This window comes from Solanum tuberosum, unplaced genomic scaffold (genome assembly GCF_000226075.1).
Source record: "Solanum tuberosum cultivar DM 1-3 516 R44 unplaced genomic scaffold, SolTub_3.0 scf00446, whole genome shotgun sequence".
NCBI classification, from domain to species: Eukaryota; Viridiplantae; Streptophyta; class Magnoliopsida; order Solanales; family Solanaceae; genus Solanum; species Solanum tuberosum.
This window is the reverse complement of record NW_006239368.1, coordinates 19,636-33,817: the sequence shown is the minus strand read 5'-3', so window position 1 is coordinate 33,817 and position 14,182 is coordinate 19,636. Positions and strand designations below refer to the sequence as shown.

Below are 14,182 nucleotides of genomic sequence, written 5' to 3'. Positions count from 1 at the left end.
ACAGAGTTGATAATATTTGGAGTCCAATTTTTAGAAGGAATTTGCAAGACTGGGAAATTAATGAACGTCTTCTCTTGCTACAAACACTGGAAAATTGTAACTTAGATGTTAATAATTCAGATAGACTACTTTGGGGAAGCTCCAACGAAGGGATCTACACTGTAAAGGAAAGCTACAACTACTGGTGCGCTCAAATTGGCATACTTGAAGACTTTCCCTGGAAGCATATTTGGAGGACCAAACAACTTCTTAAGCATCATTCTCTCATCAACAGATGTCTTTTCTGTAAACAAGACAATGAAAGTGTCAACCATCTTTTTGTGCACTGCCCCACAATAGTCGGCATATGGCACTTCTTCTTCTCATTGTTTGGCCTCCAATGGGTTATGCCCCTCCACATCAAAGATGCTTATGCTAGCTGGATATGTAGGAGAGTTGACAACACCATCAAAAGTACTTGGAGGATGATCCCAACAGTAATTTTTTGGAGCATTTGGAAAGAGAGAAACTGCAGATGTTTTGATGGAATATCAACTCCCATAAGCACCATTAAGACTAGGTGTTTAGTTAGTCTTTATAATTGGCACCTTCTCTCCCCTGTAAACAGTATGGACAATTTTTTGGATTTTGTTAGCTCCTTAACTCTAGCTCAGTAGGGTTTAAGGGGGTTTATCTTTTTGGCTGCTTTACAGGTTTTAGCACAGTTAGCTTCATGTTATTTTCATGTTTGAAGCAACTTTGTTTTTAGTTGTAATCACTGCATCTTCTTGATGCCTTTCTAATGCAATTTAATTACTTCACCAAAAAAAGGAACCCTCCAACAAGCTTCAAGAGCTCCATCACCTCACCAATTTCCCAATCATTAAGAAGTTTTCTGAAGACTAGGTTCCACTCTTGTGTGGTCCACATCTCCTCTATTCAATAGTCAGGATTAGAGCAAATGGAAAGAAGTTCAGGAAATAAGTTTTTTAGGATCCCTTGGTCACACCATTTGTTTTTTTTTTTTGAGAAGGTAACATTGTGTACATTCATTGAACCAGTGCATGGGTTGCACTAAAACTATATTTACACCTTGTCAAAAATTTAGAAAACTGAATCTGAATCCTAACAGGAACCTAGGATATCTATAATGGATTCAGAGTCCTCTAAATACATTTGCTTGCACCAGAAGCAAAAAAGCCTGATACAATTTAGTTTGATCTTTTGAAGATCACAGCTCTTGCTCTCAAAACATCTAGCATTTCTTTCTTTCCAAAGAGTCCACCAAATACAGGCTGAGACAATCCTCCATCTATCTCTATCTACAGCTCCCACCCCTACTTCTCCCCAACTGTATAAAAGTTCTGTTAGGCATAGCCCAAGCAAAACCCCTGAGCCTAATGAAAATCCTCCATAGCTGGGATGTTATTCTGCACGGGAGAAACAGATGATTGATTGTCTCAACTTCTTCCCCACATAAATAGCATCTAGAACACATGGAGAACTTCCTTTTCTTGAGATTTTCATGTGTCAAATTGCTTCTCTTGCCAGAAGCCAAGTGAAACATGACACCTTGAAAGGAATTTTAGGTTTCCAAATCTGCTTCCAAGGCCAAAGAGAAGGGTTGTTGTCCATCTTGATTTAGCAACTTATATGCAGAGTTTACCTTGAACGTGCCTTTGTTATTTCTTTTCCACCATAATCTATCATGTTCATCCCTTGTTCCTGTAAAAACTTCCAGCCTTCCAAAAAAATCAGTCACAGTCTCGATTTCCCAATCATTGAAATTTCTTCTAAACTGGAAATTCCATCCATGTTGTGTCCAAACCTCAGCTACACTCACTTGTTTATTTACTACCAAGTCACGCCTTCTCTGGAAAGATATTTTTCAAGCTGAAATTGCCCAACCATTTATCCTCCCAAAATGAAGTCTTGATGTCATTTCCTACCCTGATGGTCGTATTGATCTTCAAGAGAGGCCACAAGATTCTGATGGACTTCCATAGGCTTACCCCATATGGTGTAAGGACCTCCTTTGTCATTCACTTGTTCTCCTCTCCATATTTTGCTTAAATTACCTTTCCCTTGTATGGTTGAGGCTCTTGAGAATACATCCATAACCACTTTAGTCTAAGGGCTTTGCTCTGATTTATCAAATTCCTTACTCCTAGACCCTATGTTTCTTCCCCAAAGAACCTTGTTCCACTTGACTAAATGTTGGACAGTGGAATCATTTTCCTCAATCCCTTTCCATAAGAAATCCCTCCTAATTTTATCAATTCTTTGTATCACCCCGTTAGGGATAGGGAAGATGGACATCATGCAAGTAGGTAAGGCATCCAAAACTGAATTAATGAGAGTGACTCTGCCTCCCAAAGAGATATATTGAGATTTCCATTTGGTAAGCTTCTTCTCACACAACCCTTGGTCACACCATTTGTCTGTCCAGAACTTTGCCTTATCCCCCCCCCCACCTCTCCACACACACACATAAATCATAGTGTGGCATTTTAGGTCTCTCCAGTAATCTCTGATAGTTCTCCACACCCCAACTACATAAGTGGAGGTCACTTCATTTGTGCAACAATGATCTTCTTGCCCATATTTATATTGAATTATCTCTCTGCATAGAGTCTGATTCCCATGAACATATCTCATAGCCATTTGGATAGCAAACACTTGTTTTGTAGCTTAAGGTTTCTGATTCTCAATCCCCCATTCTTTTTGCTCTACTGAACTGTCATCCATTTCACCAAATTCAATCCCTTCTCAATCTAGTTTCCTTGCCACAGAAAGTTCTTTCTCAATCCATCCAATGCTTTTATCACCCTTCTTAGATTGGAAACACTGACATCACGTATGTTGTCATAGAATCCAACACTGAGTTAATCAAGGTTACTCTCCCTCCCAGAGATAAGTATTGAGACTTCCATAATGCTATTTTTTTCTCAGACTTTTCAATTATGCCATCCCGTAGCTCAATTGCTTTATGTTTGGACCCCCGGGATTGCCAAGGTAGACTGTTGGCAGCTCTTCCACCCTACACTTAAGAATGCTTGCTAGGGACTCAATCTGCACAATCTCCTTAATTGGGAAAATGCTACTCTTCCTCCCGTTTACTTTAAGGCCTGAGCATGCTTCAAAGATAACTAGGATCACCCTAAAGTGCCAGATTTGCTCTTGTTCTGCTTTACATCAAAACTATTGTATCATCATCATATAGTAGATGAGTCAGCTCCATAATCTCCTCTGTCCTGTTTTTAATACAAACTCCCTTATCCAATTATTACTATAGGCAAAACCCTCCATAGAAATAATAAACAAGAAGGGGGCGGATCCCCTTGTCCTAAACCTTTCTGCCGGGAAAAACACAGTCGGTTCTCCATTACAAGAATGGAGAACCTAGTGGTTTCAATACAAAAAGTTATCCATCTTAGCCATCTCCATCCGAAGCCCATCAGCCTGAGGGTGTTAATCAGAAAATCTCAATTCGGGTGATCATAAGCTTTTTCAATATCTAACTTACATATCACCCCTAGCACTCCACCTTTAATTCTTGTATCAATGCATTTAAGTGCTATAAGAGCAACATCCATGATCTACCTTCCCTTTGATGAAGGTCATTTGATGCTTATTAACCAATTTATTGATCACTTTCTTCAGCCTCTCTACTAGCACCTTGTCAATAATTTTGTAGACTCCAGTAATCAGACTTATAGGTTTGAAGTCCCTCAACTCACTTGCCCCCATCTTCTTTGGAATCAAGGCTACCAGGATGACATTGAACTTTTCTCAAACATTTGGTGGGAATGAAATTATGAAAGGTTTGCATCAAATCCTCTTTAATCAATTACCAGAAAGCATGAAAAAATGCCATAGTATAGCCATCTAGACCAGGTGCTTTGTCAATAGCACATAATTTAATCCCCGCCCAAAACTCCTCCTCTTCAAAGTCCTTTAATAACCATTTATGTCCATTACTTGTGATTTTCTGAACATCCATTATGTTCAAAGATGGCCTCCATCCTTCAGGTTCTTTCTACAAATCTTGATAGAAATGAACAATTGAGCTTTTTGATTAACAAAAGAGCAGTAATCATAACTTCATTAATCTCCAGAGGATGAATGGTATTAATCCTTTTGTGAGTTGTAGTTATTCTATGAAAGAACTTGGTGTTCTTATCACCACACTTGATCCATTGAATCTTGGATCTCTGTCTCCGGTGTATTTCTTCATTCTTTGTCACTTCCTCATAATCCATTGTTAAACTGGCTGTCATCAACTGCTCATTGTTTGTTAGAGGCTTGAGTTCTTGAGTGGCTTCCAAACTGCTTAGTTTCTCCATAATCTGATTTTTTTTTCTAGCCCTCCAATTACCCTTGTTATCCATACTCCACTCCTTGAGTCTCTTTTAAAGGAGAATTTTGTAGCTAGCTACCACCACAATAAAGGAACCTCACCCACCAGTCATGCACTTTGTCTCTAAAGCCATCCACATTTAGCAGTTCACTGTTCCACTTCTTTTTAACATTTGTCTGCATTTGTTGTTGTTGCCTGGCAATGTTCTCCTGCTTTTTTCCATCAATTTTCATGAATAATACCAGAGCCCAACCCTTAAAATTCTGCCCCAAATTCTTTACTAAGTTTAAGAATGTGTTCGTGTATTAAATTAGAGTGTTGAAAACTGGGTCAACATCTTTATTGGGAATTGCACCTCCAATTGAGTGATATCTTCTACTGAGTAGTTCATCTCATCCACCTTCTCATTAACTTGCACGTCCCAGGAACCTATTGGCTCCCAAGTCATTGCTTTTTCTGCAATGTAATTTCCCAGGTTTTGTTGATCAATCTCAGAATTACTTTCTGTGATTTCAAATCTTTCTATTGTTGCAAAAATTTCCCATCTCCTTTATTGTAGTTTCTTCGTTTCTGTTTTGAGTTAATTCGTTGAAAGTGCCGATTCTGTTTTGAATTGATTTGTTGACTGAGTTTGCATGTATTTCGATCTTAAAGATGTCCATAAATGAGGCCTCATTGGACTTGGTAGTAATTAGTTGAGTAGTAATAACCGGGGCTGGAGTTATTAGGCCTATCCTTCAGCCCAAATGTTTCTTCTGAATTAGAAGACCCAACCCTTGTACTTGTGGGCCCTTCTCGAACAATCTGGCTTCACGTGTCCTAAGATTTTAAAATCCCCTTCTTTCGATGTACCTGCATGCTCAGTCGTATATTGTGCTGGCATCAGACCTATTTCACAGGTTTATCACTCCTTTTATCATGTGGTTCCTTCATGGAGCCTCTCCTTCACACGATATCAGATTAGTGTATTTATAGCAGTCGCTTTCTATCACTATTTCCAATGGAACATTCTTTCTTACCATCGCCTCTCACTTTGATACGTGCCATGTACAAGTGACTTCTCAGTGACATTTCTTCCTGTCTTTATGTAGCCGCCACAATGGTCACCAACCATCTTGAAGCTTTTCTGAAACCAGAGGTTCAAGGGGAACCTGGTAGTCTTATCGAGACCCCATCCCTTCTTCCGACTAGCATATGTTGTTGAGCTCCACCATTGGAGTTGTGCCTTGTGTTTCTTCCATACCCATTCGGCAGATAACACATGTTCAACCACCTTCCTAGATGGAAGTTCAAAGAGAAATTGCCATCATTCATGGAAAACATACGAACTCCAAACACTGTCTTCTTAGTGTTACATGCCCATTTACGAACATCATTCAAAGTTGCGATTTACTGTGACTGTTCATGGAATTCTCCTATAATGCATCTGCCCTATAGCTCCTTGTCAGAGATAGTTGAGCCTCCATCGATGCAGATTTTGTTGGTAGTGGGGTCTGGATCTATGAGGCTTTTGTGACCTTTGTTGTCCATCTGTTTCTCTTGAAGGCTTCTTTGAAGGAGGAATCAAATCGCTTGAAGCTGACAGCATGTCTCCTATAATGCATCGGCCCATCCTCCCTTTAATGTGGTTTCTGGTGTAATAGTGACATAAAGCTTCTCGCTAGTGCTTTACCCCACCACTGAACATTGCGTTGCTATGGTCAATAAACAGCCTTAAAGTGGTTCCGAATGACCTTGAGGAGGCCCCGGCGCAGCACCTTTCTCGCTCGAAGGATCTATGAAAAGAACGTCCCACTACGAATTCCTATCCCATTAATAAAGTACAGATAAATAATATATTCCAAGTCTGACTTTTAAAGCATACGCATTGAAAAAAACCTTTGGCTTTGGACTTTCTGCTTTGATAGATCTTTCCTCTCAAAATAGGTTTTACCTAACCCACTATGTCCTTTGTTTAATACCCATTTTCAGGAGCGGGAATCTTGAATTGAAAACCCTTTCTTCTGCCCTCGCCACTTCTTTCGCTGACCCTATCCACCTCCTTTGCGGAATACCAGAAAAAGAGATGAATTAGCGGATCATAGGGCTAAGTCGAAGCATGCCTGAACCTTCTTCGTCGGAGACTGAGTTAATATACAATCCCACTTTGGAGACTTCCCTTCGGGATAGGTAGGATATGGTGCCACAAATTGTAGTCTACTCGGCATGCGTCGATTCTTTGCTGGAGAAGCCTAGATCACTAGTTTTGGACTATCGAGAAACCCCCCTCTGCCCGCATCCCTGGAACTTGCTTTGCTTTTTTGCTTTAAAGACCCCGCCTGCTTCACACCTTCTATGATAGGGGAAATACTTCCGCACGAGTACTAATTTGATTAGCATAAATGAGCCTCTTCTGAGCCCTTGAGATTTTACATATCAGCTTCAGAAGATTCAATTGGATCATTCTTGGCACAGAAGAATGAGGAAGCAAAGGTAGAGTGTGCTCTGGAACTCCAACACTTGGGTTGTTATGTCCTTTGTTTTCCCATTGAATGGAAATAAGTTGATGTACTTACCATTCTCATTGTATTTAAGAGTGCAAAAGAATTCTGAGAAATGATCCTTCATGTTCCGTCTCTTGACTATCTTTCGTTGCCCTTTTGTTGCATCAATATATACAGATACCATCTCATAACTTTAAGACTAATCGTAATTTCCTCATTAAAAATCTGCTGCCTTCTGCCCATGCTACCAAGTTTCGGAACCTGATTTAATTCTAGTAATGTCGTAGGATTTGAAACCTGCATTGTAATAAATCCTGTCCTCCTCCATTGTAGAGAGAAGGTTAGTTGCCAGAAGATCCCCCTGAGGAAGTTGTTGTGTTGAAGAGACGGCTAGAAAGGTCTAGCCTTGAAAAGAGTGCTGAGAGCTGATCACGCTTGTTCATAGAGCCTTTTATCCAAAGATAACTCCATTGCTGTTTGAATAACAGGCTTTTATTGGATAGATTCTGGCTCCTAATTCTGATACCATCCAGTTTCTTTTCTGTCATTATAAATTTCCAACTCACCAAGTGATATGTTCTTTTATATTTTTTCACTTGCTATAAAAAAAAGGTCCATCTTAAACTTGTCCAACCTTCTCTCCATCTTCCTTGTAACTGGAACAGACACATAGAATCTGTGGGTAGAACATCAAGAAACCTTTCGAACCACGAGGTTGGTGACTTGACTTCCAAAATCTATTCGCCCTGCCTTATAAGCAGAATACCACACTTGACAACCAAATGCGTGAATATGAAATTAGAAGAGGGCATTAGTAAAACCCATCTACCAAAGGTGTCGAGTAGAAAGGTCACAAGATGTGCTTTTCACTTGGTTAGCAGTAAGGGAGACCATGCTCACAACGAAAAACTAGAGGAAGAATGGACTATATAGGTCAGTTGGTGCTACATTTGCAAATGCTCGAGAGATTGATCACTTACTGTTACACTGTCAGATTGATAGCCAATTATGGCTAACTGTGTTAATTTTGTTGAGCAGACAGTGGACGACACAAACCACAATCAAGGATAAGTTATACAACGGGGCCTCTAAATGAAGGAAAATGAGGTGTAGAGCTTGGGAAGTAACCCATTTGTCCCTTAAGTGGGTTGTATAGAGACAAAGAAACATGAAACTTTTTGAAAGGTGGATATAGTACCTTAGTACAAATAGTTCTGTTGTCTTCTGGGTCTAGTCATTTTTAGAGCACCAATGAGGTCCCAGTTAGGATAGATGCTTCAGTGTTCTTTGTAGTGAATCTTATCTTTTAAACCTATTCACTTTTTGTATGCCCCTTGTATACGGAAGATTATCTCATCACGTCAAATAAAATATTTACCTTGTCTAAAATATTAGCAAAAAGAAGAAACACTTGTTTTTTCAGAAGAAGGAAAGTTTAGCATACCAATCCAACACTGCATCTGAGCACAAGGAGATACCCTTATTACATCTGGTGGAGGAACACTGATGTTCAAACACAAAACAAGGGCAACACATCCCGTCTTCATCTGCAAGAGCCAAGAAGTTTTGCAAGTTTAGATGGTAAAGATATCAAACATTTGTTTATTGTATGAGAACTAAGCCCAAACACTGTAAGATATTAGCTAGCTCAATATTAAAATTGAAACAAAAGGTCAGCAAGCACTTCATATATATGAATTTCTCTTTTTACATTAGTAACAAGCAACAAGTGTAGAAAATGGAGGGGCAAGCCCATTATCCACCGAGTTCTGAACCATGTGCCACGGCCCACGGGCTCTTAGTTTTTTGTTGGTAATAAAAGAAGGCATAAAGTAACAAGCAACAGGTATAAAGCAAATCGAATCAAGCATTTAACAAATCCAAATCTTATCTTGAGACTTGGGCAAGACTGTCGTGCAGCAAGAACAGCTCTAGATAACTTTTTTGTTGCCTAAATAAAGAAGCTCTAAACAACTTTTTTTTTTTGCAAAGAAGAAAATGATTACATCTTAAAATTACTTTCACTTCAATGGTAAGTTGAGTTGTTGAAGAGAGTAACAGCAAAAGCATCACAAGGTTAAAGTATGCACAACAGATAATTGAGTAAGCCCAATTTAGCAAAAGTCAGAAAGAGCAGAAAAGTTCTAATGCCATAACACAAACAGTAATTAATACATTAAGAAAAAATAAGAGAAACTGACATCAGTTCGTACTTCATAATAGCCTCCTCTTCTGGTTTCACCAAGCTCTATTTAGATTAGAAGTCCAGGTAAAACCTTTGACTTTTTTTCACAGAGATTTTTTTCTAGATGTAAATCATAACAAATGGAAAACAAAATTCCAGATGATCTACAACGTGTCACAGTGGGACAATTGAAGATTTATACACATCGCAAGGCTGGAATTTGAATCTTAGAAGGAATATTAATGATGGGGAATGCAGACGATATATATCCTCCTACAAATGCTAAGCGACATAGTGTTGCAGTTGAACCACAACAAAATAGACTCTATCAGTTGGAAGGGTCACTCCAAGGGTATCTTCTCAGTTAGAAGTTGTTATAGTATGATGGATTTTAGCAACAACGTGAGTGTTGGCCTTGGAAAAAAATATGGTACAACAAGGCATCTACAAAGGTCTCTTGCTTCTTCTGGATTGTGGCTAGGGAGACATGCCTCACACAGAACAATCTCCCAGGGGTTTTCAGTTGTGCAGTAGATGTCCATTTAGTGAAGAACAATCTTGAAGAAGTTACCCGCCTTGTTTTGCATTGCAGGGTTACAAATCAGTTATGGAACATGTTCTTGTCAATTTTTGGTATGTCTTGGACCATGCCTAACTTCATTATAGAAATCCTGAAGTGCTGTACCAGGGAGGATCTGTGCAGGAAAGCTCAAAAGACCTGGAACACTGTTCCTCAAGTTATCTGGTGGTCTGTTTAGCTGGGAAAAAATAGAAGAATCTTTAAAGGCAAAGGAAGAAACATACAGCACCTTAAACTTAGATACATTTTGTCGACCGTTTTTGGTGCAAACTAGTTTTTGTACCAGATGTAGAAGATATTTTAGACGCAATAGCTGATTTGCACAAATTGTGATTGCACTGGCTTATAGTGCAAATATTTTATACAATATATTATTTACCGATCAAAAATGGAATCTCAAGTGTTTATCACATTTATTACTCTGCTTCCACATACAATATAGGTCCAGGATATAAGAGCTTCCCTTTTTCTTCGATACTCCTAGAAGAGCAAAGAGAGAGATCTTAGTGTTTCTCAGATCAAAAACTCAGAGCTTCCCTTTTTCTTCAATACTCCTACTGCATAATGTAAAATTAGGTGGTTGTTCGTTTCGGGGCTGTTTTGGCACATGGAGCATCTATTTAGAATCCGGTTTCTACTGGTAAGCATGTTTAAGATAACATTTACATCATTTATAAATAACTAGCTGCGCCAAGATGATAGAATACACCTATGTTTTAGGCTAAAAATATTTTCCTTTTTGCCTCCTCACAAAATTCTATATTTTTTTCCGAACCAAAAAATCCATAGTATAGCAAAAGGAATAGTGTTCCATATGTTATCATTATTTTTTTATTTTTTTTTGAAATGGATATGTTATCATTATTTTGCAAACCCTTTCTGCTCCATTCTTGTGAAAAGGCAAGTATGGTTAGTCACATTGTCTGGTGAATATACAAAACAACAAAGAATATGGACATAACTGGTAGCTGACTATCTTTAGTATACTAAAAGTGTATCTACATTCTACACCATGTGTAGTAGCAGTAAGAAAATCATTAGAACACTTTAATGAGAATATCACTTTTAAAGTGAGTAATGATTGGAAGTTCCTTGGAAAGCTTTAATGTTTCGAAATGACACCAGACCTAAGGCAACTTTCACAATGTGGCTCACTCTCCATGGAAAACTTCTCACCTCTAATAGATTGATTAAATGGGGCATTGATGTTAGCCCCAACTGCTCACTTTGTGCTACCCACCCGGAGATAGGGACCATCTGTTTGTAGAATGTGAGTACACTAGAAAGGTATGAAATGCCATATTGAAATGGATGCACAAGGATGAATGTCCTGCTACCACATGGTCGCAAATGGTTGACTGGGGAATTGCAAATGGGAAGGGGAAATCTCAGATAGCCCAAGTGTTCAAGTTAGTGTTTACAGAAACATGTCACACTATTTCGCTTGAAAGAAATCAAAGGATTTTTGAAGGAAAAAGGGCAGATGTCGCGGTCATTGTCCGGGAAGTGGCTCACCTGTGTTACATTTCCAAAACTTCAGACGCTAGTCCATACTTGGTTTTTCTAATGACTACAGATGTATAAGGTCTAGGTGCAACTGGATACGGAGATAACTCCCTATGAGCTAATCTCCAATCCAGTATAAATTGGTTTATAGTTAGGTTCATTTTCTAGAATAGCTAGTTAAGTTGACTTAGCTGCTTTGTAATTCTTTCCTGGTGATTAATAAAGTTGTTAATTACCAAAAATAATGATTGGAAGCTAGCTATTTTGGAGTCATAATTGAATTGGTCACTTCCCTCTAAAAGACAAATTTCCTGACTTGCCCAAATTAACCAATTATCCTAATTCCACAATAGCTAGCTACAAAGAAGAAGATAGTTGGAACTTCACATTTAGAAGGAATCTTAATGACAGGGAAATTGAAAGGGTTGTTGCCTTATTGAGAATATCAAAGTGAGCAATGATTGGAAGCTAGCTATTTTGGACTCATATTTGAATTGGTCACTTCCCTCTAAAAGACCAATTTCCTGACTTGTACAAATTAACCAGTCATCCGAATTCCACAATAGCTAGCTACAAAGAAGAAGGTAATTGGAACTCTACATTAAGAAGTAACCTTAATACCAGGGAAATTGGAAAAGGTGTCCTGTCTGGAACTCTTACGACAACTTTTCACCTGAACAAGCTCCCAGCATGTCTTTGGGCCTGGACTCAGATAAGGAATACTAAAGCACCATTCAAAGTGGAATGTTTCTGTATGGCTGGTGACAAAAAATGCATGTTTGACACATGAAATCCTCCAGAGAAGGGGAATCTAATTATGCAACTGGTGTCAGCTATGTGGAGAGAATTTTGAAACAATGAATAACCTTTTCATTCATTGCAAGGTGACAGATGAACTTTGGCACAAATTTTTGAATATAGCAGGAAATAACTCAATTCAAGAGATTAAGTTTAACTGCAGAATTTTGCTTTCTTTTTTGGAAAAAAGAAGAATTTGTAAATGAAGCTAAATCAATACTGGGAAAGAGCTTTTCTTTAGGTTTTTTAACTCAGCTATAATTACAACAACACTTCGTGCACATCCAAATAACCTTTTCATAGCCTTTCTCTCCCTCACTTTCACGAGTCTATACAATTCTTATCCCACCTGCTCAAAGGAGAAGAAAATGTATTCATGGAAATACTTAGAACGTGGAGAAGGATCCGGATTCACTTTTTTTATTTGATTCATACCCACATAAGGCTTTTCCTGATTAAGTAAACATTAATCTAACGCCAGCAATCATGTTGTACATCACAACTTCTAAATTATGTTTCATGTCTGCGCCACCATGCCGCTGGTTTAGATGCTCATGCTTTCATGCAACTTAGAGATTGAATCATTCACGGCCATATCCAACAAAGACACCAGACAGTAGACACATGTTTGAAGTATTCACATAGGGAAAAAATTATATCACCGTACATAGTACATTATGGCTGACTCATATTAAAAAAATATTGTCAAATACAAATCAAAGGAACTAATGGTTTGAATGAAATTTTAACAGCTTGTTACCAAAGTTAGCATTGTGGAGTTTTCATAGTTTATTTTGACAGACAAGTAGAAAATTTAACCTTCCGCTCAGATGAGCATTCATCCTCCCATATATTAATCTTCACCTTGAACAAATGAAGATTACACAAAACTATTATCCAAGAAAATCCTGAGCAGAAACTAATAACCTTCCGTAAAGATAACAGAATTTGAAACTATTTCAATCAAATAAGGGAAAAGAAATGAAAGCACAAATGAGAACAGTATTATTACAGAATTTGAGTAGAATGAGAACTAAACATTCATATGACTGATTCCAATTAATTTGTTATAAATGCATAGTTGATAGATTTAGGTGACAATTGAAACCAAGGCCATTCAAAATGTGCTTCCAAATTTACAACACTTAAAGAATTGTAATGAAAACAAATGTATAAGGAGACACATCTTACCCGGTCCTTAATCCGCCACTTAGAGACCAAACCAGTATTAGCCGGTGCAGTAGGAACATACGCCTCAAACTCATCATGACGAAGCTCACGAAACCATATAAATTGCGGTACATAAGCCATACTTGTCGCTGTCGTCGTCATCGTCATCTCATTTTCAGCAGAAACAACATCAAAGCTACCATCATTGTTCCTATCGCCATCTTCATGATCCGCAGACTCCTCCGCAACAGCTGATAACTGAGAAATCGTCAAATCTCCCAATGCCATTGAATTGTATAACCTTGATGACTAATCAGATAAATTCTGAACAGCAACTCAAAAAAGAGTTAGAACGACAATGTAAGATGTCTGTGATGAACTGAGATACGATTGTTGAGATTATTCAAACGAAGCAGGAGAATCAGTTACGGTGAGAGATTGAGCTTCACTGTAAAGCTCAAGCTCAAAGTCGTTCTGCTAAAAACCCTAGAAGGAAAGTGCACTGGAAGGGGAAGCCATGGACAGGTAGAAAGGCGGAGAAAGTGAGGAAGAGCAAACATACGCAGCGGCTACCGGAAGCAAATAGAGAAAATGATCAAAATGGTCCTTAATGTATGGCTTTGATTCCATTTTGGTCCTTAATGTATGGCTTTGATTCCATTTGGTCCTTAATGTATGGACTTGATGGAAATGGCCTTTATGTATCATAAATTGTGATCAATTTGGTCCTTAACCCTAAAATTAATATATTCTTTTTTTTTGCCGTCAAAATACACGGAATATGTAAAAGATGCGCTCGTTCAAGACTTTCCTTCCCCTGTTTTCAAAAATTCCAAAAGGGTCACATCAATTTTTTTTAACCAAAAGGGCAAAATCGACTCCTGACGGAGCGATTTTCTTCTGACAAAATTGACGTTGTTACTCCTTTAAAAAACATAAAAATCACTGCTGGTCCATTTTTTTTTTCTTTTTTCTTTAAAATCGCTGTTGTGAATTTTTTTTTAACAACGCTGCCCCAACAGCTTTTAAAAAATAGAAATAGCTGCTATAGCAGCCATTTTCTTAAAAAAGTTCAAATTTTTTTTTATTAAAAATTCCCGAGGCGAGGACTGCTTAAAAAA

General features: G+C 38.2%; 1 protein-coding gene across 6 annotated transcripts in view; it reads right to left on the bottom strand.

Annotated features, from left to right (window-relative positions):
• The window catches only part of LOC107057742 (regulatory-associated protein of TOR 1-like), a 45,096-nt gene extending 31,478 nt beyond the window's left edge, over positions 1 to 13,618 (bottom strand). For all 6 annotated transcript variants that reach the window (XR_001471813.1, XM_015303510.1, XM_015303511.1 and 3 more), the window contains exons 1-2: positions 13,083 to 13,618; positions 8,267 to 8,369 (exon numbers count right to left, since the gene is read on the bottom strand). Coding sequence is in view for 5 of the 6 variants with exons in the window: in XM_015303510.1 (XP_015158996.1) it covers positions 8,267 to 8,369; positions 13,083 to 13,349 (370 nt within the window). In the remaining variant the exon portion in view is untranslated. The remainder of the gene's footprint in view (positions 1 to 8,266; positions 8,370 to 13,082) is intronic.
• Positions 13,619 to 14,182: the final 564 nt, after the last annotated feature.